This window comes from Dipteris shenzhenensis, chromosome 6 (genome assembly GCF_047967505.1).
Source record: "Dipteris shenzhenensis isolate YYH24624 ecotype China chromosome 6, Dip_SZ_1.0, whole genome shotgun sequence".
Taxonomy (NCBI): domain Eukaryota; kingdom Viridiplantae; phylum Streptophyta; class Polypodiopsida; order Gleicheniales; family Dipteridaceae; genus Dipteris; species Dipteris shenzhenensis.
The window spans coordinates 57,158,323-57,181,272 of NC_141601.1; the positions used below are offsets into that span (position 1 = coordinate 57,158,323).

Here is a 22,950-nt window from a genome sequence, read left to right on the forward strand (position 1 = left end):
GAGGAACCCAGTGGTCTGCCATGATCATCTAAAATACTGTCATTCCACATGATGGGTTGCCTATCAATCTCTTCCCGAGAGGAAGGAGGAATCCTTAGAAGAGTGCTTCTGAAACTGGCCCAAGCTTTCAGAATGGCATCCATGAGAGGGGACGAAGGTGATCTGAGGTGTGTTGTGGTGAAGATCCACCTAACACTGCTCATCTAGTCTCCTCCTGAAGAAGGTGTGCACCTCTGTATGCTGCTGATAAAAAAGTCCTTCCACGGTTCCTGCCCTGGCATAAGTCCCCACACCACCATCTTGCAAAGTAAAGCTCTGCACTGTAAATTTGGATCAATAATATTGAGACCCCCTTCCTGTGTAGGGAGGATGAGGGTCTCCCAAGCCACCCTGGCTAAGGCATCTGATGTGCCATCAAGCCCACTCCAGAGAAAGTTTCTGATCGGTCTTCTGAGCTGAATGATGCAGTCCCTAAAACGGCACCAGCATGAACAAACAAACCAGGCCGTGGCGAAGAGGACCTAGTTAACCACCACAACTCTAGAGGCAAGATCCAGCTTGGCTGAGCTCCAAAAAGAAGCTTCCTTCTGATGCTCTCCAAAACGGGAGCAAACTGCTGCGTGGTAGAAATATCCAAGCCGACCTGGCAGCCCAAATACCTGATAGGCTCACCCCTCTGAACCCAAGTGAATCCTATGTCAAGCCCCCAAAGTGGAGTGTCCTCATCACTGATCCAAAAGCTATTGGATTTATGCCAATTTATCTGTGCCCCTGCCGCCAAGCAAAATAAATCCAATGCTGTTCTGAAAGAAGTGAGCGTCTGTGGAGTGGCATCCAAGTAAATTGCTGTGTCATCTGCCAACTCACTGTCAAGTAGCTCCTCTTCCCTTCTGATGGGAAGTCTCAGCCCAAAGATGTCAGCTTGAGATCTAACATAGATACTCATAGCTTCGGCCACGAACAAAAAAAGGAAAGGAGCAAGGGGGCATCCCTGACGGACTGATCTCGAAATCTGAAATCTCTCACCCCTTACCCCACCAATAAGTACCTGGCTGTGGGCTGATCTGTACAAAAAGGAAACACCTCTGATCCAAGCATCTAATAAAGCCAAAGTGTAGAAGGGTGCCCTCCAAAAAACCCCAATCTACTCTGTCATAAGCTTTTTCAAAATCCAAAGCTGCCTCTGTAAGGTCCTCCTCTGTGTAAAAGGCATCTGGAATCCTGATGCTGGCAGACCGGCCTCTCAAGTGAGGCTCTGAGATAGCCAACACAACAGGATAGTGGTCTGAAGTGGAAACCCCAGCAGCAATGCATACCGATCCACCTCTGTCTAGTGCCCAGTCATCTACATAGAATCTGTCAATGCGTGCATGAATAGGCATCTGCTACCTCCTGTTCGACCAAGAGAACAGGAGGGACTGTGGCTGAATAAGAAAGGCATCATCACACCAAGTATCTCTGCCACAGAAGTGAAAAAGGAAGGCATCCCAAGCTGCTCTCTCCAAAGAGTGAAGTCCGCCTTCTCTACCCCCTTTTTTGTCTGACGGTAACTCGACCATGTTAAAGTCACCTCCAATCACCCATGAATCCACAATGGGGGCCCAGGAGAGCAAAGTCTTCCACATAAGGACACGTTCCCCTCTAATGTTGGAGGCATACAGGTTAAGGAAACCAACCTTATGCCCTCCAATCAAAAGAATAATCCACTGAGCTCTAGAGGGAATAATTACTCCGTGTCCAACAACTAAGGGGAGAACCGACTGCGAAACTGAAATAGAAGTGCCCCCCCTGGTGCCCAAGGCAGGCGACCAAAAAGTATGGCCAGAAAGCAACTTGCCTGACTTGGCACAATCTCTAGAATCCAACTTGTGCTCTTGAATAAATAAGATATCAATGGAACCCCCAGTAACACCTGGATGAAGCTGATCCTAGATCAGCTGTCTACAGCAGCGATGTGGGATGCCACCTAGGCCCTGTATGTTCCAACTAATAATCCTCATCGACGGGAGGATGTAGAGTGGAACACCTTACCCGACCTAGTGGCGGAAACAAACCCCTCAACAGGGAAAGACCTCCTGCTCGAGGAGGGAGGGATGGAACCAAGTGGCGGAAAATCAACAGGGGAAAGAACCCTGCCACCTGAAGAAGAAGCCCTATCAACAGGAAACCCAATCACTGGCTCCCCAAAAGTAGCGGGCACAAACTCCTCCTCTGAGAAATCTGAACCATCTGCTAGAGCTGAAAACGAGTTCCTATGGAGCAAGCCAGACACCGGAGTGCGAAGGATCCCTTCTGAGGGAAGAGGATCAATAGTGTAAACCATCCCCTTCCCCCTATCCAAGGGAGGAAGTGAGGACTGCTCTCTATCCTGTGTCTACCCAGCCCCGGAGACCTCTACTGCCTCAAGAAGAGCGTCTAGCACCGCTGGATCTAGGGAAGAATCTGCAACCGGGGAGGAGGTCGAAGCTTCAGCGTCTCGCACTGTGCAAGGTGAGACTGGAGGGACAGCTCGAGGTGAAGCAGAGTCTACTAATGTACCCTCGTGAACTGAAGGAGGGATCTGCACACGTGCCGGAACCCACTGGAGAGCGTCGCGTGCACCTGAGGTAGGTGGGGGTCGAGGAGCAGGTGATGGACCTGTACCACCCCCTGTCGACGCCGAGGAGCAGGTGTTGGACCTGTACCACCACCACCCTGAGGAGGACTGCCATGCGAAGGTCAAGGAGCACCCTCTGTCGAGGCCGAGGAGCAAGTGTTGGACCTATACCACCCCCCTGTCGAGGCCATGGGGCGGTAGCTGTACCAAAGGGCTTCTTGGGCCTTTTCTTCTTCCTGGGGAAATCCCTGGCAAAGTGTCCAATGGTCCTGCATATCCTGCACTGGTCCTGTTTGCCTGAAATCTCTACTCTCTGGCGAAAAAAGGAACCATCCGGGCGTTGGATCATAACATGATCCATCTTGAGGTTAGGATCCTTACAGAGGACCCTAACTCTAGGTACCCCATCAGCCTTGGTTGCCTCTGCTGCAGTCAATGGCAACCCAGGGAGGGGTGGGATCTCAACAACTGCGCCAAAATGCTCCCCAATAACAGAAAGAAGTCGATGGTAAACCTGGGGAAGCCCGGGGAATCTGATGAAGAGCGAAAAGATTTCCTTATCTGCCTCCACTGGGTCGAAACCAATATGAAAGGCTTCAAAGAAGATCTTCCTGTGTCCCAGGTGTAAAAACTCAGCCTTGAGCACAGTGCTCGCAGCCTCTGGAGTGTCAAAAACAACCTGGAAAAAACCTCGTCCCAGAAGACGAACATCTAACAATCGTGGAGTGAGGTCTGGGGGGAGAGCCGCAAGCATCCAGTCTCTGGCTTGGGACCTGGAGGGGTGAGACCCGAAGATGCGTGCTAGCAACATGGTAGAGCATTCAATCTCTACATCCTTCTTGAGCTACTGCAACTCGTCTTTAGAAAAGGTAATAGTTTTCGCGGCCGGTGGAGGTGGAGTAGGATTGGCTGATGGAGTATCCATCGCCAATCGAGGTGAGGAGGCCGACTCTAACAATTTTGAGGCTCCTTCCGCTCCAAAAAAAGCTGCGGGAGAAAGGGGGGTAGAAAAAAGGGAAAGGAGATCAGGAGGGAGCGGGGGGAAGGGGCGAGAAGGGGAGGGGTAAAGGGGAGAGGCTGAGAGGCTGAAGGGGAGGGGGGCAGGCTAAGAGGGAGGGAGGGGGCAAGCTAGGAAGAGGAAAGGGAGAGGAAGGAGATGAAGGAAGGGGGCGGGCTGAGGGGCAGGGAGGGGGAGGGCTGAGAAAGAAAGAAAGAAAGTTTATTAAAGTCTTCGGGAGACCGTGAAGGTCTATGAGACTAAAGATAACTGATACAATGAGCATAACGGTGGCAGTCTCAAAACGGGCCAGCCAACCATTTCTACAAAAAAGAGGTTATGAAGGACGGTGTGTCTAGTCCTGATACAAAAAATATGTGTCTACCTCCAGATGATACAAAAAAGAAGGGGGGGGCACCAAAAATGGGGCAGAGGGGGGAGATACAGTATATATGTGCAGGTGGTGATCGTCAGAGACCAATCATAGAGGGGCCGTCAAATGGGAGGCTGGAAAAAACCCTACGACAGAGAGGGAGAGGAAAGGGAGAGGAAGGAGAAGTAGGGGCAGGGAGGGGCAGGGAGGGGGCGAGGAGCAGGCTGAGAGGGGGAGGAGAGGGAGCAGGGAGTGAAGGGAAGGGGGAGGAGAGGGAGAGGAGGGGGCGGGCTGAGAGGCAGAGAGGGGGCGGGGGAGCAAGCAGGGAGGGGGCGGGGGAGCAAACAGGGAGGGGGCGAGGGAGCAGGCAGGGAGGGGGCGGGGGAGCAGGGGGCGGGCTGAGAGGAAGGGAGGGGGCGGAGAGGCAGGGAGGGGGCGGGCTGAGAGGAAGGGAGGGGGCGGAGAGGTAGGGAGGGGGCGGAGAGGCAGAGAGGGGACGGGGGAGCAGGCAAGGAGGGGGCGGAGAGGCAGGAAGGGGGCGGGGGAGCAGGCAGGGAGGGGGCGGGGGAGCAGGCTGAGAGGGGGAGGAGAGGAAGCGGGCTGGAAGGGGGCGGGCGGAAGGGGAGGAGGGGAAGGGAGGGAGCGGCTGAGGGAGAGGGAGGGGCTGAGGGCAAGGGAGAGAGGGAGGGACGGGCTGAGGGAGAGGGTGCAGCAAGAGAGCGGGGAGGAGCAGCAGCTCGGACAGCGAGGTGTATATCCAACCGGCCTCTGGAGCTTTGGAATTGCTTTCATTTGAAATTTCCTTGCCTCTTGCAGGTGGTTGTACTGTGGGGGAATTGGAATGAACTTTACAGAGCGGAATTACTGCGGTTCTTCCCCTGTACGTGAGAGTTGCGGTTCTTGCTCTCCAGTCGATTTGGCAATTTATGGCATAGCACCAGGTCCTTCCCAAGATCATTTGTTCATCGATCATCTCTGTGGGAAGAACATAAAAACAAATTCTGTACCACCTGGCGGATAATAATTAGTTTCAAGTCTACATACCCCAATGTACTTAAGAGTTGACCGTTGATAGTCCGAACTGAAGCAGCATTAAGGGTTAGGGGTACTTGTAGCGATTTCCATACTTCGCGGGAGATAAAGTTATGGCTCGCTCTCGGATCCACGAGTGCCTCGATGCTTGTACTTGGGCCCTACAATTGGACACTCAACCTAGCCGGATCTACTGTTAGTTCATTGATCGGCCAGGTGTTCTATTGTTGCTTTAAACAAAGCCATTTGCTTTCGTTGTCTGATTTTGGCATTACGTGCCTTAGCTTCTTCAATGGCTTGGCATTTCATCCGGGCTACCTCGACCTTGAGCTCCTTTTCCCTGTGTATGGCCTAGAGGGTCTGTAGAGTGAGGGGGCCATAGTATCTTTTCAATTTGTTACCATTGAAGTAGTCATCCATCTCTACTCCATCTAGGGTGGCTATTCGGCATATGCCTTGTGGAGTAATCTCCACTATGCTATAGGGACCCATGCCCCTATATTAAGTTTGTGCTTAGTGTTATGGACGCTATAGAGGAGTGCTACATCCCCCTCCTCGAGCTCGTTATTCTTGAGGTTGCGGTCAAATCATTTTTTATGCCTTGCCTTCTCCACTCGAAGGCAATAGGTTGCATGCAATCTCGTCTCATCTAGCCGTTCCAGATCGATTAAGCGCTCTGCCAAAGCATTTTCGGTGAGCCTTTCCTTGACCGTGATGCAAAGGCTGCACACAGCATAACTACTTCCACCCCAAAGGTTAAGCTGAAGGGGGTGAAGTTCGTTGCCACTTTGTAAGACGTTCGGTAGGCCCACAATGCTACAATGACCTTGTGCTTCCAGTCGGTACGACTGGCTTTGACTGTGCAAGTTATAATCGTGCAGCATGTTTTGTTCGAGCTCTCGTCAGGCTGTTTTCCCTAGGATAGTATGGCGTTGATTTCCTATGTATGATCATGAATTCACTAGTTAGGATTGCTAATGGTTTCATTGAGGAAATGAGTTCCTCAATCGCTGACTTATTCCAAGGGACACCCGAACCGTGTAATGACTTGGCCATAAAAAAACTTAGCTGTGGACCGTGCATCAGCTTTTCTTGTGGCTCGTCCCTCTACCCATTTGGTGAAATAATATGTGGCCATGATATGTATCTGGCCCCTGTTCCTTTAGCTGCTGGGCTTATAGAACCAATAAAATCTGTCCCATTTCTCAAAGGGCTGATCAGTTAATATTTCCGTTAGAGGCATCATATCCTCTTTATGAGGGATTTTCACTCTTCGGCAAGGATCGCATCGCTTGATAAACTCAGCTGCATCTCCAAAGAGAGTTGGCCACCAGAGGCCTACCTGTAACACTTTACGTGCCATAATGTCACCTGCTCCCACTATGTCACATGCATAGTTATTTCCAAGATGCACACAACCCGTCTTTCCATTGTCATAAGTGGAGAACCATTCCCTATGGGGAGTAACATGGAATGAAGCACCAAAATCCAAAATCCAAAATCCAATCCTAGGAATATGCATCATCTGAAGTGGTAAGCAAGTCTGCAAGTAGACTAGACATGAGCATGTCATTGTCAGTATTATCAGTGACTGCATTGATCTCTTCGATCTTCATTTTTCCTTTGTCCTTCCTTAGACTCTCTTCCTTCTTATTTGCACTCCAATCTGCATTCTTTTTCTTATCCTTTTGCTCTCTTTTCAGCTTATAGCAATCCTTTTTCATGTGGCCCTTCTTACCACAATGGTAACACTCAATGTTACGTGCCCTGGATTTGCTATGAGACTTCCCTCTTTCTTGGGACTCCAAACTATGATTTGTCCCTTTGCACATTTAAGGCTGCATCCTGCTTGTTGCCATCAATAGACTTCTGTCTAATCTCCTAGTCAACAAGCTACTCAACATCATCAAACTTCAGTACTCCACCAGGTGCAGAGTTATTGACAGCTGTATGGAGCTTCTCTGAAGGGAAATACCAATACTAAGATTGCTCCTGGATATTATGGCTTTGAAGTGATCGTTTGCTATCCCTAAATGGGCTTCTTCAAGCACGTTGATATTTTCGTGTTCACACACACACCTGCACATGATGCCATCCTTGCCTATGCGATAGAGTTGGCCTACAATTAGCTGGTACGGTGCTACGTCTTTAATGAGTTTGCGGGCTTTGTCCCTCTTGAGGGCTTTGTCCAAGGGTAACCCATTTGCTAGGTAGTGGCCTATTTCGGCTACCCATTCCAAAATTATGTCAATGAGAAATAGGGGAGCATCTGGGAGGTCATCCTAGACTCCCGTTGGGAATACTTGAGAGGTGGTCAGCTAGGACATGGGTCTTTCCTTTACGCACCGCAACTGTGAAGTCCAACTTCTAAAGGATTAGCGTCCACCTCGTTATGCGTCCAGTCATGCAAGACTTGTTACTAAATATAGTAATGCTTGATGATCAGCAAAAAAGACGAACTTGTTGACTAGCAAGTAATGCTTGAATTTCTTAACTACGTAAACCATGGCCAGGCCTTCCCTCTCTATTGTAGTGTAATTAACCTCAGCATCGTTTATTTGCAAGGCCCGTAATACCAGTGTTGTGGCCAGAATTAGCTTGAGGGTTTCGAAGTATTTCTGACATTCCTCGGTCCACTCAAAGACTACTAACAGCTTGTATAATGGCTGGGCTATGTCTGCGTAGAATAGGATGAACCTTCGATAGTAACCCGTATGGCCTGTAAACTGCTGCACTCCCTTGGCATTCGTGGGGGGGTTAACTCTAGAATGAGCTTGATCTTGTGGTAATCCGTGGAGATGCCATTCGTCATGTTTGACTCATTATTGACACTTGAAAGGATTCCAGGTTCAGGTATCTCAGATGATCATCCCCTGTCGAATTCACGCATACATGTAGTGGTCGTGCCTTGTGGCGGCATTGACCTTTTTCAAGTCTGCACATACTTGAATCTTTCCATTCTTCTTCAAGACTATCACAATGGTGGGTGACACCCAGTCTGTATGCTCTATCTTATAGATGAATCCCGCATCTATGAGTTTTTAGATCTCCTCCCTCACACTGAGCGCATATTTGGGATTCATAGGATAGAGATGTTGTTGCACTGGCCCGAAGTCATCTAGCATGGGTATCGTGTGCTGCAAGACCTCAACGGGCACACCCTTCATGTCTGTGTACTTCCAGGCCATGCAGTCCTTGTACTCTCAGAGAAGGGCAATTAAAGCATGCTCCTCGTTGAGGGTGAGGTCATCTACTATGTATACTAGTCGTGGCTCCGCCCCTTCCGGTGCCAGGTTTACTTCCTTGACCTTGGCTAGGCCGTCGTACCCTTGGAAGCGCCCTTCTTCCTGGGTTCTCTTGGCTTGCTAGTATAAGATCTTGCGATCCTCGATCGTGTTAAGTCTTACAATGGAAAGGTACCCGTGGTGGAAGGTCCTCCTTTTCTTCATCCTCCTCCTCCACTCCCTTTTGGGTGGGCCCTTGGTGGGCGCCTTCGGGCTTTTGGAACTTTGGAGCTTCGGACCTGAGGGGGGCTCCTTCATGGCACTTATGGAGCCGACTAGAGAGGTAACTTTACTCAACCGAGATCCCCAATTGGAGGAGAACTCATAGTGAGCAATAGTGGCACCCACATATGTTAGCCAATGGAGGTCCGATTTGACCCCCCCTGCTCACCTCGCAGGGTTCAAGCAAGTGCATTGTAGCATGCCTTGTCCTTTGCCTTTTACCCTTATCCTTCATTTGCTTATTGTCTTTGCACATGATCATTGCAGACTTTTTGACTCCTATCGCAGCAGTGGCCTCAGACCACTGTTAAGACATATGCAAACCCCACCATTGATAAACACAATACAAGAAAGATAGGAATTGTCAAGCATACATTAACTTCATACATATGCACCACACCTTGAGCCCACAGTTATGCTGAAACGCGTTTCAGAGCCCAGCCAGGCCTGAAACGCCGTTTCAGAGAAGCCCCGTTTCCTGAAACACGTTTCAGAATATGAAACGTTTCAGGACCCTGAAATGGCTGGCTGAAACGTTTCAGCCAGTCTGAAATGTGTTTCAGAGCGCTGAAACGGGCCGTTTCAGACAGCACAGGCTGCTAGGTCTCCAAAATGACGCGAAATCCGCCGCCAGCCCCGTTTTTGGTCTTTTTGCTTTCGATTTTGGCCTCCTTACACTCCTTCAGCCTCATACTCTCTCCATCCTCAAGGTTTTCCAGCCCTCCTTGAGCCCCATTCACTCCTTTCCTCTCCTCTCTCTCCTGCAAGCTGCTTTAGCCCTCCATCATCATCTACTCCCCTCCAGCCCCCTCCTTCAGCCCCCTCTTTCAGCCCTCTCTTTCAGCCTTCTGTTCCCTCCTCTTTCAAGCCCCACTTTCAAGTTTCAGCCCTCTCTTTCAACCCTTGGCTCTCTTTCAAGCTGTAGGCTGTAGCATTCTAAATGTGTGTGTTCTCATCTCAAAACTCCCTTTTCTAAGCCCCCCTTTGCTGACGTGGTGTTTCCCCATTTCAGCCCTCCCAAAAATCCCGAAACGTTTCCGTTTCCGTTTCCGTTTCCGTTTCCGTTCCCCCTTTCTGTTTCCCCTAACTATGCTTGAGCCTAAACTCACAATAGACCTAGAAAAGAAACATCATGAAAATATAAATAAGTGTGTCATTCCCATTCAGCAAATCTCACAAAACACAACTTTCACTTTGAAGATGTTAGGATGAGCCTCTATGTTTATTGCTCTTACACGGTTCAAAATACGCCCAGTTGGTGTAGAGTCAAAGAATGACATTGGAGCACGAAAAATACAAGTAAGCATCCTCATGAAGAATATCTGTGATGTTTTTAGTGTGACAGTTGCCATGAGAACAGTCCTGATCAAAACACATACTGCACTACCACAAGACAATAAAATATATACTAGGAGTATTTGACTGTTACTGATAACTTGATCATCAGTAGAAGTTGCAGGGGTTGCCCAAGCCATCCAATAATTGCTTGCAATTTGCAACAACTGGAACATAATTTGAGCTAATAATATTATGGGAACAAGTGCACCTCCATATGCAGCCCTCATAAAGGACCAATAGACTGAGATATTAACTTTTCCCATTTCCCTCTCTTCTTCTTCCACAAGATGTGCCATCATATTTGGGTTTGCGATGTTCCCATTTGTGCTTTGAACCATCTGCACCTCCCCACAATAGTCCTCATCCTGCTGTATTCCATCATCTATTGTATCCTGATGGATTCTCTCAATACAGTCCACATCACCTTTATAAAATTCCATAAGATTGATGGTTTCCAAAGACTTTTCATGCGCACCAACTAAGGTGTGAAGCCCTGTACCAGCTCTCTGAAGGTCATTATATCTTCCAGATTGAACAATTTTCCCATTTTGAAGCACCTACAAAGGACCCACAAACTGTCATTTCATTAAGAAGCAGCTAAGTGTGCATTGCAGACATCCTTAGAAACTTAGAATTACCACACTTAACTGATTTATTGCACAATTATTTTGATAGGTAAGCCTAATTTCACATCATATAACTAAATTTCTGATCAGAGAACATAACAATGTAGATGCTCTAAGAAAATATTCCAGATCCTTGATGAAAGATAAACTTACCAAAATAAGATCAGCAGGAGGCAAAAATTCCACTTGATGTGTCACATATACCACAGTCTTCTTTGCCAAGGCACCTAATAAACATTCCTGCAGAAACATTTTTTACTCTCAACCCTGGTCGCAATAAAGAAGATTCTTCCCAAAGCGAACATTTCTGCAAGTGATTTTGAAGTTCACGAGAAGCTCCCCGCCCCATGAAAACTCGTTGATTTTTGTGTGCACGCGTGCGTGCATGTGTGTGCATGTGTGACCTGTGAATGCACATCTAGGTATTAAAGCTCCTTCGAAGAGAACATTTCTTGTAGCAAGCCTACATATTTATGTAGATAATGAACCCTGTTCACCAAGATTAGCACATTTTCCAAAAATTATGATATAATTCAGTTTGGATAACAAAAATGCATAGGAAGGGAAGGCCAAAATTAAATTGGTTCTGCCCTGTCAAATCACATATGATTATTAACCTAGGGAAGTGGTTCATGAGATCACTTATATCAAACTCAAGAAAATTAACTTGATGCTGCAATCTCTCACCCCAATCAGTCATTCCTTGGCTGTTCTACAGACATCCAGGCTTCTTCCTCACAAGCTTTGAAGAATGAGTGTGCATGATCTCCATTAAAAAATGCATAGCATGAAAAACAAAATACCCCGAGTGGGGAACATCATCCAAAGAGCATGACTCAACTCAGTGTCCTCAAACCGAAGAGCCCAAGAAGAGTCATGCCTCTCATAAAAGACTAGGGACCCCAAAAGAGAGAGACAAGCCACCAATTCCAAGGTCATGAAGGAGGAGGGAACAAAAGTACTCAAAATCCTAGCAATCCCCTTCCAAATTAGCTTCCTCGAGGGAAGAAATAAAGACAGTTTATGAAAGACCCAAGAGTCTATGAGACTGAAAAAGAAACAGATACAATGAAAGCATGGGAGTGGCCTCTAAGAGATTCAACCAATGGGAGACCAATAGGACAAGTATCAGCTAGTGGATGCGACCAACCACGATGAAGGCAAAGGTGGAGGGGAAAGAGAGTATCATTGAGGAGAGGAGAGAAGAGAGGCTTGAGCTGAAAGCTCGCTGTTTAGTGTTGTGCTAGTGAATGTGACTGACTTACATCTTTGGAAGCACTAGTTCTGTATTGCTTGTAGGTTTTGTGGTACGTTCTTCTCTCTGTTTGTTTTCTCACTCTTGCACTCACATCCCAAACCCTTGCATCCTTTTTGTGCATTTGTAGCACAGCATCCTTACACTCCCACACTCCTATACTTGTCCGCGTCTCACAAATTATATTGCATCGCTCTGTATTCCTTGGTGCCACAAAGTACGACATAGTCTCATTGTACCAATGACCTTAGGCCTCCGGTCATACTTCGAGAAGAGAACAAGGCCCATCTCATACATCTCTGGCAATCACAGTGGGATGAGGTAAGGAATGAAGTAGTGTCCTAGGTCTTAGGGGAGAGAGATCTTATGCCGAGCAGTTCTAAAGACCTTGAGGGATCTAGTGAGAGAACCATAATGTATTGAGGAGAGTGGAGAGAAGCTTCCTGCATACCAAACCCAATACCACAAGCAGTACATACAACAAAATATTGGAAAGTCTTAAAGTCAGGCACAAAGCGAGCCTATTGGAGCAGTTGCTAGAGCTACCAACTTCATCGTAGCTCTTGTTGACTTGGATAAGCACGAGCACTGGTGGTCGGATCCAAGCCATGACTCTAAAGGGGAAGAGTAATTGCAAAGCAGAGAGTAGGTGAAAGAGGAAGGTAAAGAGGATGAAGCTTCATCTGAAGCTCACAAAGGTCAAGAGGACATCCTCTCACCTTCTGCAACGATCAATTGCCACTTCATGGGGTTGGTAACCACGTTAGCACCTGACTCAAACTCTTGCAGCCAGTGCTGCTATTACCTACTCCATGATCTACAACCCCGGTTTCCTGTCACTTCCAATTTCTACACCCACTGCAACCCTTGGTTCTCATTTTGCTTTGGTCACTCCTTTGCACAGTACATGTACTTTCCAACTTCTCTACCATCTTCTGTACATGTCCTGCTGTGTATGTTCTTTCTCACTGCTTATGCATCGTACATGGCTTCTACTCCATCTCTATCTTTCCCAACTCCTCTCGCATTCTCGGTGATTTCAGAACCTTCCATTTACTTTGTATTGATAGTGCCTTCGGCACCTTCCATGTACTCTCCACCTACATTTGCATCGGTGGTGACATCTATAAGAGTGCGGTCTCCCCAGTCATCGTTGCCTCAACAATGGCCTCTACAGCATCTGTCCCCATGGCACCTGCACTTATTGTCATCCAATCAAGGGGCACATCAACCACTTGGGCCAAAGTAGTGGAGTGGGTAGAGGGGTTTTTCCCTCCCCTAGAAAAGGAGACTTCTATTAAGTGGGATTTCTCAGCAAGTTCACTTGAAAATTCAGAAGTTGAAGGGGCAATTACATGAGGATGCGGAAGCACATGTGAGAAAGTTTGTCACAGCCTGCAAGGGCAATGTACAATCAAGTGGAGGGTGGATTGAAAGGTCTAGAAGCAAAATTCTACTAGTTCCACTGAGTGGAAAGGACTAGCTCCCAAAATTATCCTATCACATATAATGACTATTTGATCACTGTAAAAGCTGTCCAATGTGGCAACCCTCATGCAAGGTCCCACCACCATAGCAATGATGCTGTAGGAAAATCCTTTTGACGAACATGCGTGTATGAAGATGATAACTTGTCAGGATGTGAAGTCTTGTATCAGAACTCACACGAAGTAATCAGTAGCTTAAGCACATAAACAATAATAAATATGAAAGAAAATAGAAATGGATTTTATAAAACAATGTGTGGTTTGTCATACCCAGTCCAAAGAGTGAGACTCTATAAGTAGCAAAATTGAATAATATGAAACAACAAGCAATCAAGGGGCACATTAATCACTTGCGCCCAAGAAGTGGAGTGGGTAGAGGTGTTTTTTTTCCCCCCAGAAAAAGGAGACTTCTGTTAAGTGGGTAAAGGTATTGCGTCAGCCATTGCAGTTCTCAGTACCTTAGAGAAACGAAGACTTCTCAAATTCCTCAGCCAAGCTCACTTGAAATTTTAGAAGTTGAAAGGGCAATTACATGAGGATGCGAAAACACATGTGAGAAAGTTTGTCACAGCCTGCAAGGCCAAAGGTGTTTGATGGACAATCAAGTGGAGGATAGATTGAAAGGTCTACAAGCAAAAGTGTTATGGTTCCACTGAGTGGAATCCATCACATGGACTAGCTCCCAAATCATCCTATCACATATAATGACTATTTGATCACTGTAAAAACTGTCCAATGTGGCAACCCTTGTGAAAGGTCACACCACCATAGCAATGATGGTGTAAAAAGGAAAACTGCAAACCATGTCAAGGAAAATCCTTTGACGAAGATGTGTGTATGAAGATGATAACTTGCCAGGATGTGAAGTCTTGTATCAGAACTAACTGACTCACACAAAATAATCAGTAGCTTAAGCACATAAACAATAATAAATATGAAAGAAAATAGAAATGGATTTTATAAAACAGTGTGGGGTTGTCATACCCAGTCCAAAGAGTGAAACTCTTCTGGTAGCAAAATTGAATAATATGAAACACAAGCAATTCCAGACGCCTTGTTTTCCAATAATATGAAACAACAAGCAATTCCAGACGCCTTGTTTTCCAATATATGTTTTTAATAGGTGCAACCATGTGTGACCATCAACAGCACTAAAAGGATCTTTAGTCAAAATAACACGGAACAGGAAAAACCAATTTCAGACACCTTATTTCCAAAGTTTACCTTGAATAGATGCACCCCTGTGTGAGCATCAACAGCACTAAAAGGATCATCAAGGAGGTATATATCAGAGTCCTGATAAATTGCACGAGCTAATTGAATTCTTTGTTTCTGGCCACCACTTAAATTTATGCCTCTCTCACCAATCTCTGTTTGATCCCCATGTGAAAATAATTCAAGGTCTTTTTTTAATGCGCATGCATTCAGCACATCTTCGTATTTATCTCTGTCCATAGGGCTTCCAAAGAGAATGTTATCAACAACCCTGCCACTTTGGATCCACGCTGACTGAGCAACATATGCTACCTTTCCATTCACCTTAACCGTGCCTGAAATCTTGGGAATCTCGCCAAGGATGCATGACAAAAAGCTTGATTTTCCAGAACCGACCATCCCACACACAGCCACTCTGGCCCCTCTTCTAATGTGCAAGTCTGGCACTGTCAAACTGGGGACCACAGAAGTGACATCCCAGCTAAATGAACTACTTTGAAACTCAATGGCCATCTCTTCCGTGCTATCCAAAGAGTGGTTGACAGCGTCAACTTGTAGCTCTTCCTCATTAAGGAACTTCCTGATTCGATCCAGCGAAACCTTGGTCTGAGCCAGCATTGATAAAAGGTCTGGAAGATTGCGTATTGGCTCCTGCATAATCCTCAAAGTGGCCAATGCAGAGAGAACTCTTCCTGTTGTAAGAGGTATGCCCATTAGCACACACGAGCTGAAGGTTACAACAGCAACTAACACTGGTGCCGCCCAAAAAAGTCCTAGGGAGGCTGACTGTGTATAAAGGAACTTCAAAAGCCACCCATATTCTTTAGTCCTCAATGCTTCTAACTTTTTAAGATACCCCAACTCCCACGCCTGCAGTTTCAGAATCTTCATGCTTTTTAGACATTCAGATGTGGCTTTCATCCGTTCATCCTTTGCCTCCATTATTTTATTCTGAAATTTCTCCTGAAACCTTGAGAAGGGAAGATTTGCAAGCATGCTAAAAGCTGTAGCTCCTAACGCTGCAAGAGAAGCCAGACGCAGATTTATGTAGAGAATTGAAAGGGATAGAAAAATATGTACAGGAAGCAGCCACGTGTCATGCAGATACAATGAAAAGTCACCAATCCTCTGTACATCAACGCTCATATAATTTATTACTTCCCCACTTGCGTGAAGCTGCTGAGATACATTTGACAAAGACAAGCCCTTTCTATATATCATGGCACTTAGTGCTGCACGTACACGCAAACCCATTTGCTGTACACTGAAATACCAGTGCCGCTGTGCCAAACTTTCCACTAGCTTTGCTCCAAAAAACACACCAACCAGAATATAACCCTCGTGAGGAAGACGCTTACTTCCTGCCAAAAACTCCACAAAATCGTCTATCAGATAGGGACCAATATATGAAGCACATGTATACAACCCTGCAAAACAGCCATTAATAGCTGCTGTTTTCCAAAAAGAATATACAAGGCACTTGACTAAGGATGGACTCTTTGAAGCATTCTCTTTCTCAATTCTTTCCCAGTTTATTTTCATATGCTGATATGCTTCATCTGCACAATCCACTTGTGCCAGCTGAGGAATGTCATCAAGATCAAGAGGCTTCCTATAACCAAGCAAGAACAAAGGATCCAGCCAAGAGAAGGTGATAAGACCAAATGGACCTGCTGTTGCATGCCAGGTCATCTGATCTGACAATCGAATTTTCTTGTCTCGCTGAGTACTGATGAGTGATTCTTGAACGCCTTCCGGAAACAGGCTATATGCATCTGTCTTACCATAGATGGCCATACTGCAAAGATACATGCAAATAGGAAGTGCTAATATTTCCATCCAAGCATCCATCTTTACCTTTCCTTGTTTTGTTAGCAAGAGCACATTTGAAGCAAAAGTCCAGAAGGCTAATAGACCTGAAAATAACCACCAACTGCGCAGCAGCCATGAAAATTTCTTGCTCCCTTTCCTTCTTGCATTTATAATCAGAGCACCCATTACAAAAAAGCTGGCCACTTGAACAACCCCAGCTAACTCCAGAAGACCAACTGTTGACCATCCATTCTTCATGCCGTAGTTTAAACCCCATACCAAGACAATCAAGTGACCCAAACAAAGGACAATGCATGAACCAAGAGTTACCTTGTATAGCTTTCCCACCCTTTTTGATCTAGATGATTTTTCCTGGATGGTAGTTTTTCTACAGACACTTGCTATGGCAATGGATAACAAAAAAAAAAGATGAATTGAAGAGACCACTATGTGCTGCAGAAATGAACCCAAAAAATAATTTGATAGATGCACAGCCCGAGTCTCATTCCCATCCCAATCTTCTCTGAGGCAGAAAGTTGTAACATTGCATTCTTGAAAGGGAAAATAGGCCATCCAATATTGAGGCACTGCAAAAAATATATCCCAATAAGCATTGCCACTCTACGTAATGGAAACAAAATATAACAGTAATTCAAAATGGAAAACAAGGAAAGGTATTGGAAAGTGTCGAATAACCAGGTGAGAAATAATATAAATTCAAAAAAATGCCCCTAGAGTACCTACTCTTTTTCCAGAGAAAAGAACCACCCAGTAGAAACTTGAGAAAAATGATACAGATCTCACACCAACCAAAAGAATTTGCTGAATGGGATGAAGCCTGCCTCTCAGGACCAGTTCACTGCCAGGGTGTCCCAGGAGGAGGCACTATGCCCACCTTTCAGCAGTCTTTTTGGACCGCTCGCAAATAGCTCACAGAGTATGGATGATATCATGCCAGATATTGACAAGGATAGTTGTAGGTTGTACCTGCTCTCCCCCCATCACTAAGCTACAACATGCTACCTATGTCCCAAGCAGCGATGCTGGAAAATGTCTCCCAAGCACTATCTTCTTGTGGCTCTCCCAGGATGGCATGACAGAGCTTTGAATGTCCTGAATGATGACACTCAATCAATCTATCCTATAGGCCATGGAAACCATCTCCATGGGATAAGCATATCGCCCCTCTGTCAACCATGCAGCCACGCTCCAGGTAAAGACTTTGTGCATCCTCCACATCTTGGCCACAATCCTGAGGGAGCACTGCCATATCCTCTGTGCCACGGAGAGCGTGATCATCTCAAGATCACTTGCTGCACTGCAATGCAAGTCCAATCTATCCTCATCTTCACCACCCAGGTCCAATGGGAAGGCCACACGCCCGAAGAAGTATGAAATCTTCCTTGGTAAAAGGCTAGTCCTTCGGGACCAAAACTTCATACAGACCTTATGTGGTATTGATGCTCCAAGCAGTGATTCTCTCACAAAGGGCTCCAATATGAGGCATCCAACTGTGACTGTCTGCAATTGAGGGTGTGAAAAGAAGGCAATTCTTTCTAACCATGCCTTGTTTTATCTAATCATACCCTGCTTTATCTAATCATAAGCGTCAGGCCTACTTAAGAGGAACTCTTTCTATCCTTTGGCAGATTATGATGAGAAAGAGTTTGTGCCTTCTACATATGATGACGCAGGTATTGGCATTCCTATCAGCAGGACGCCAACTCCTACAGGTGTAAGGGTTCTTTCCCCACTAACGTATGATGACACAGCTATTAGCATTCCTATCAGCAGGGCGCCACTTCCTACAGATGTAAGGGTTTCTTTAACCACTAGAATTCCCCCCTCCCTTCTCTGCAATATTCCAGAAGATCTCATACTCAGGAGGGAGCTGCTTCTTGGGTAAGGTGTTCCATGCTACTTCCTCCCATCGATGAGGATTGTGAGCTAGAACATACAGGGCCTCAGTGGTGTACCGCATTGAAGCTGAAAACAGTTGATTCGTAATTCATTCAGGTATCACTAGGGGTTCTATTAATATTTTATAAATCTAGAGACACAATCTAGATGCTAGAGATTGTGCAAAGTCAAGTAAGTTGTTTCCACGTCATACCTTTTGGTCATTGGCTTTGGGCACTACGGAAGGAACCTGCATTTCAGTTTCAGATTCTTTTCTTCCCTTAGTGGTTGGACATGATATCATCACACCCTCTAGAGCACAGAGGATTATTCTTTTGATTGTGGGACGTAAGGTTGGTCTCCTCAACCTTTACATCCCCAACAATAGAGGGGATCGTGCAATTTTTTGAAACAAACTTCTCTCGTGGTTTCCCATTTTAGATTCTTGGATCATTGGAGGTGACTTCAACATGGTGGTGTTTCCATCAATTAAAAAGAGGGGAAGAGAAGGTGGCATTCACTCACTAGAAAGAGTAGCTTGGGATGCCCTTCTATTTCAGTTCAGCGGTAAAGATGCTTGGACAAAAGATGCCTTTTACACTTTGCCTCATTCACTCCAGTTCTTGTGGTCAAACAGGAGACTGTAGATGCCTATCCATGTGCGGATTGATAGATTTTATGTGGATGATTGGGCGCTAGATAGGGTTGCATATGCAATCCACCACTGGGGATTTCTACCATCTGACCGTTTTCCAAGGGTTACATGGTGATCTCTGAGCCTCATAGAGTTGCCTCTCAGCCAATATTAGGATTCTAAATGCCTTTTATGCTAAGGAGGGCCTCAAGGAGAATATTTTACATATTTGGGTGTCTCACTTGTAGGGTGGAGTGGCATCTCCTTCTCATGTAGCACCAGCTCTACCTGATGTTAGTGATTATTATCATACTATCGCTAGTAGCAGAAGAGCTGAAATTCTTAGACAGGAGATTGGCCTTAGACAACATTAGCAGCCCTTAAGAGGGGAGAGCAAAAACGGCCTATAGATGCTTGGATTTAAATGTGCCTTAGAGTATGCCTTTCATGCACGTGAGTCTTTTTGGAGGTAGAGTCAATAAGTAGTTCTTCTTTGCTTAGTACTCTTGGACCGACACATGATAGAGAGAGTATTTCTCAGCTTATTGACTCAAATTGGTGTTACAATCAGATAGAGATGCCCTCTTGCGCATAGCTACAAGTTAAATGCCTCTCTTCTTCAATACATACGGACACACCTGCTAGAGATGATGCTAGAGATAGACTTTGGCACGGTAGTCCTGCACTAGTGAAGCCAGATATGACTTTGGCAGGATAGTCTTGCACTAGTAAAGCCAGATATGAAAGCTTCAATTGATGCATGCTTTACCAACCAAGATTTTTGGTCTGCACTTCTTGTCTGTCTAAGGGCAAGTGCACGGGCCCAAATAGTTTGACATCACATTTTTTAATTGCTTTTTGGCACATGATTGGGAACCATGTCACTTTGGTTCTACTAGGCATTTGGGACTCTAGGTCTGCACTTCTTGTTCTGTCCAAGGGCAAGTGCACGGGCCCAAATAGAAGTTGACATCCCGTTTTTTAATTGCTTTTTGGCACATGATTGGGAACCATGTCACTTTAGTTCTATTAGGCGTTTGGGACTCTAGCATTATTCCTAATTCATTCACAGAGGTGCTCATTCATCTTATCCCAAAAGGAGGTTGCAGAAATTTGATATCACAATGGAGCCCAATTACTCTTTTGGGCACCCTCTAAAAGATTTTGGCCAAAGCTATCACTTTGCGTCTGCAGCCCATCCTTCTAGACCTTGTTCATGACACGCAAATGAGGTTTGTTTATGGCCAAAGCATCTTTGATATATATTCTCATTTTGGGAGGCTTTGCCTTGGCTATGCAAATTGGCCAAAGACCTGTCATTCTACTCTTGGACTTCAAGAAAGCGTATGATAGAGTAGCTTGGGGTTTTTTAGAAGGTACCCTTCTACGCTTTAGATTCTTGCATGCTTGGGTTAGAGCGGTTTTCTCCTAGCACGGATCAGCCCATAACTAGGTGCTAATTGTGTATGAAAATAATAGAACGTCTGTGCTCAATAGATAACAGGATCTCGTACGCAAGAGAGAAAACAAGATAGTATGGAGAATCAAAATTTTGATTACTGTAGAACTGATACAATAGATGGCGCTCCTCCCAACCGTGCGCTCCTGTGAAAGAAGCTTCGATGGCGTGCTGGAAACAGTAGAAGACGGAGGCTGAATGCTAAGAAATCAAGGTTGCTGCAGCCAGTGATGAAATGGGCTTCATGGGCTTGCTCTTATATAGCCACTAGTCGTAGTCGGTTAGGCTCAATTGGGTGACCGACCCAGTCCGCCCAAAACGGTCGACTGGGGGTCAGTCCCAAAATAGGCCACCGACCATACGATAGAACCGATGCGCAAAACAAAGCAACTAACCTATGATTACCGTTCGGCCCACAGCCATCCGAGATCATCTGAGGCTCCAAACGGGCCCCGCAACCCGAGAGTGGGCTGCCCCGAGAAATGCTCCGTCTACCCTCAGTGCGGTCAGTCAAGGGATGCCTTCCCGCACTTGCATGTAGCCTAGTTGGCGGTGTGCCAACTCTATCTGAAGCCGTCCAGCCATCAGACCACACATGGCCCCCATCTGGTGTCCAAACCAGGTCCTACCGGATAACCGAGCTACTCAAATGCCTTCTCCTCATATGGGGGGCTTACAAGTAGAGTTAGCTGGTTCCCGCGTAGTTACATGAGAGTGGAGCATTGATATCTAACAAATTGGAGGGGAGAGAGGTTTCAGATTTCTAGATCAGTTCGCTAGGGATGCCCTCTTGCCCCATTCTTGTATTTATTTGCGGTCGAAGCCATGAGCATATTTTTGCGATCTCCAACAAATGTTATTGGGCTGAAATGTCCCGTCAAATAGGCTGAGGAGCTCTTGGATAGTGAGCTGGCTGATGCCCGGCTGATGATACTGCTGTTTTTTTGGGGGGGGGCAAAAAAATGACTTCCATTAAGTATGAGCAAAACCCGCGAGAGCAAGCTCAAATCAGAAATACATCATGCAATGCATGAGAAAAAACACTCCTCAAAAGGAGGTGGAAAACAACCAAGGATAAGGCTGAAAGTGCTGAGGGCACCATGCAAAGATTGAGTTTCTTAGAGTGGTGGATGCACGAAATTTCAGCCTTTTATGCTGGTAGCTCCAACAAAAATTTGACATTAGGGAGGCCTTTTTCCTATTCCATTTTGTGGTAGAAGCCCTAGGCTATTCTCTTTGATCACAAGCAGCTGCCTATTCTCTTCAATCACAAGCAGTGCCTAGAAGGGTCCCGCCTCTCAATTTGGCAAGAGAGAGAAGTTTGAAAATTCAAATTAGGATCCTAGATGAGTGTCAGAGGACATGAGACCATTCACTTGAAGTGTAACTCCGATGAGAGTAACACGAACCGTCATGATGTGAACTCTGGAGTACCAACGATCATCAATGAACGCCAAGTGAGAAGGTGACCAAGGGTCACCAGGGCTGTTACACCCAACCAAATGCCCAAATTGGAAGGAGAAACATTACCCCACAACCGTGCGCACCTGTACCTCTTGTATGAGTTCATATGGAGTAATAAAGTGCAGCATCTTGCTGCTCCCATCAGTCCAGCATTGTGTGCCAAAGTGTGTCCTTCCACGGAATAGTTTGGTCTGGTAGTTGACCCAAGATGTAACTATGCTTCAACCTAGTAAATACAGCGGGTACCAAAGGACTCTTCGAAATATTTTGCGAACTACTTAGCTGAGAGCTTGTCCAAATAAACTAGAACAAAGCTCATGTATGGCGCAAATCAACTTAGTAAGTGAAGAGTTGGGGAAAACAACCTAAATTTGATAATTTTTAAAGCTTCACCCTTTTCTGGACTTCGTGAAGGGGGGCTTAAAAAAAGAGTGCGATCACTATCTGTACTTCCATTTTTCTGAAAATTCAAGGTGAAGTTCTGCTAACATCAAGCATAAGCCTGTAGTCTCTGCTTTAGATCTAGCGCACGGCTTTATATCTGGAAAAGTTCAACAATTAAGTCATTATTCGCCCTTCCAATCCTTCTTAATGTTTCCAACCTGCTAAGACGGATACTTGATGTCTATAACTTTTGCTTTCTTTCAATGCAAATAATGAGTTATAAACATTTCTTAGATAAAGCGTGAGCCGTAAGCACAGTTGTTTTCCTTACTTGCAAATAAAACGGGCGCAGCCGAGCAGCTAGATGCAGAAATACTTTGGTGTACGGATGCCAAAGGAAACTACACGCGGAGCTCTACGTCCTTCCAAAGGCCCTAATTTTTGAAACGAAACAAGTTGGGCGACCAGTCAGGGCGCCACCCAATGCGACGTAGTGGAGCGGACAGGCCAAGTATAAAACCACAGTAGCAAGGATTTTGTTTCAGAGTTTATACTAAGCCCGGGTGACGGGAGGAAGCAGCAAAATGTGGTTAAGAAAGGCACAAGGAATAGATCCAATATGCAGTCGATCGACGAGAAGCAATTGCAAGATACAGATAACGATCACGGCGCTGCGCGCAGGACGCGAGGGCGGGCGGAACGACGCGTCTTCAAAGCAGCAGGTGGTGCTTGGTCCCGCCTGATGAGGTACCATCGTCGTTTCGTTCGGCAGAAGCGATGCATGGATCCAGATGCGTGATGGATCTTCCTGCAACGAAGTTGGCAATGAGCAGCTGCTCACTGCCATCGCTTTCCAGTGGAGGTCGACTCTCC

At 46.0% G+C, this 22,950-nt stretch overlaps 1 protein-coding gene across 2 annotated transcripts in view; it reads right to left on the reverse strand.

Annotated features, from left to right (window-relative positions):
- LOC147901397 (ABC transporter C family member 5-like) overlaps positions 1-22,518 on the reverse strand; it is a 91,849-nt gene extending 69,331 nt beyond the window's left edge. The window contains exons 1-4 of one of the 2 annotated variants that reach the window (XM_087375692.1): positions 22,409-22,518; positions 14,435-16,824; positions 10,622-10,708; positions 9,740-10,399 (exon numbers count right to left, since the gene is read on the reverse strand). In XM_087375692.1, coding sequence (XP_087231818.1) covers positions 9,740-10,399; positions 10,622-10,708; positions 14,435-16,824; position 22,409 — 3,138 coding nt within the window. In that variant the 5' untranslated portion in view covers positions 22,410-22,518. Of the gene's footprint in view, positions 1-9,739; positions 10,400-10,621; positions 10,709-14,434; positions 16,825-22,408 lie in introns of those variants that run through there. The other variant, XM_087375694.1, reaches the window with a different exon arrangement.
- Positions 22,519-22,950: the final 432 nt, after the last annotated feature.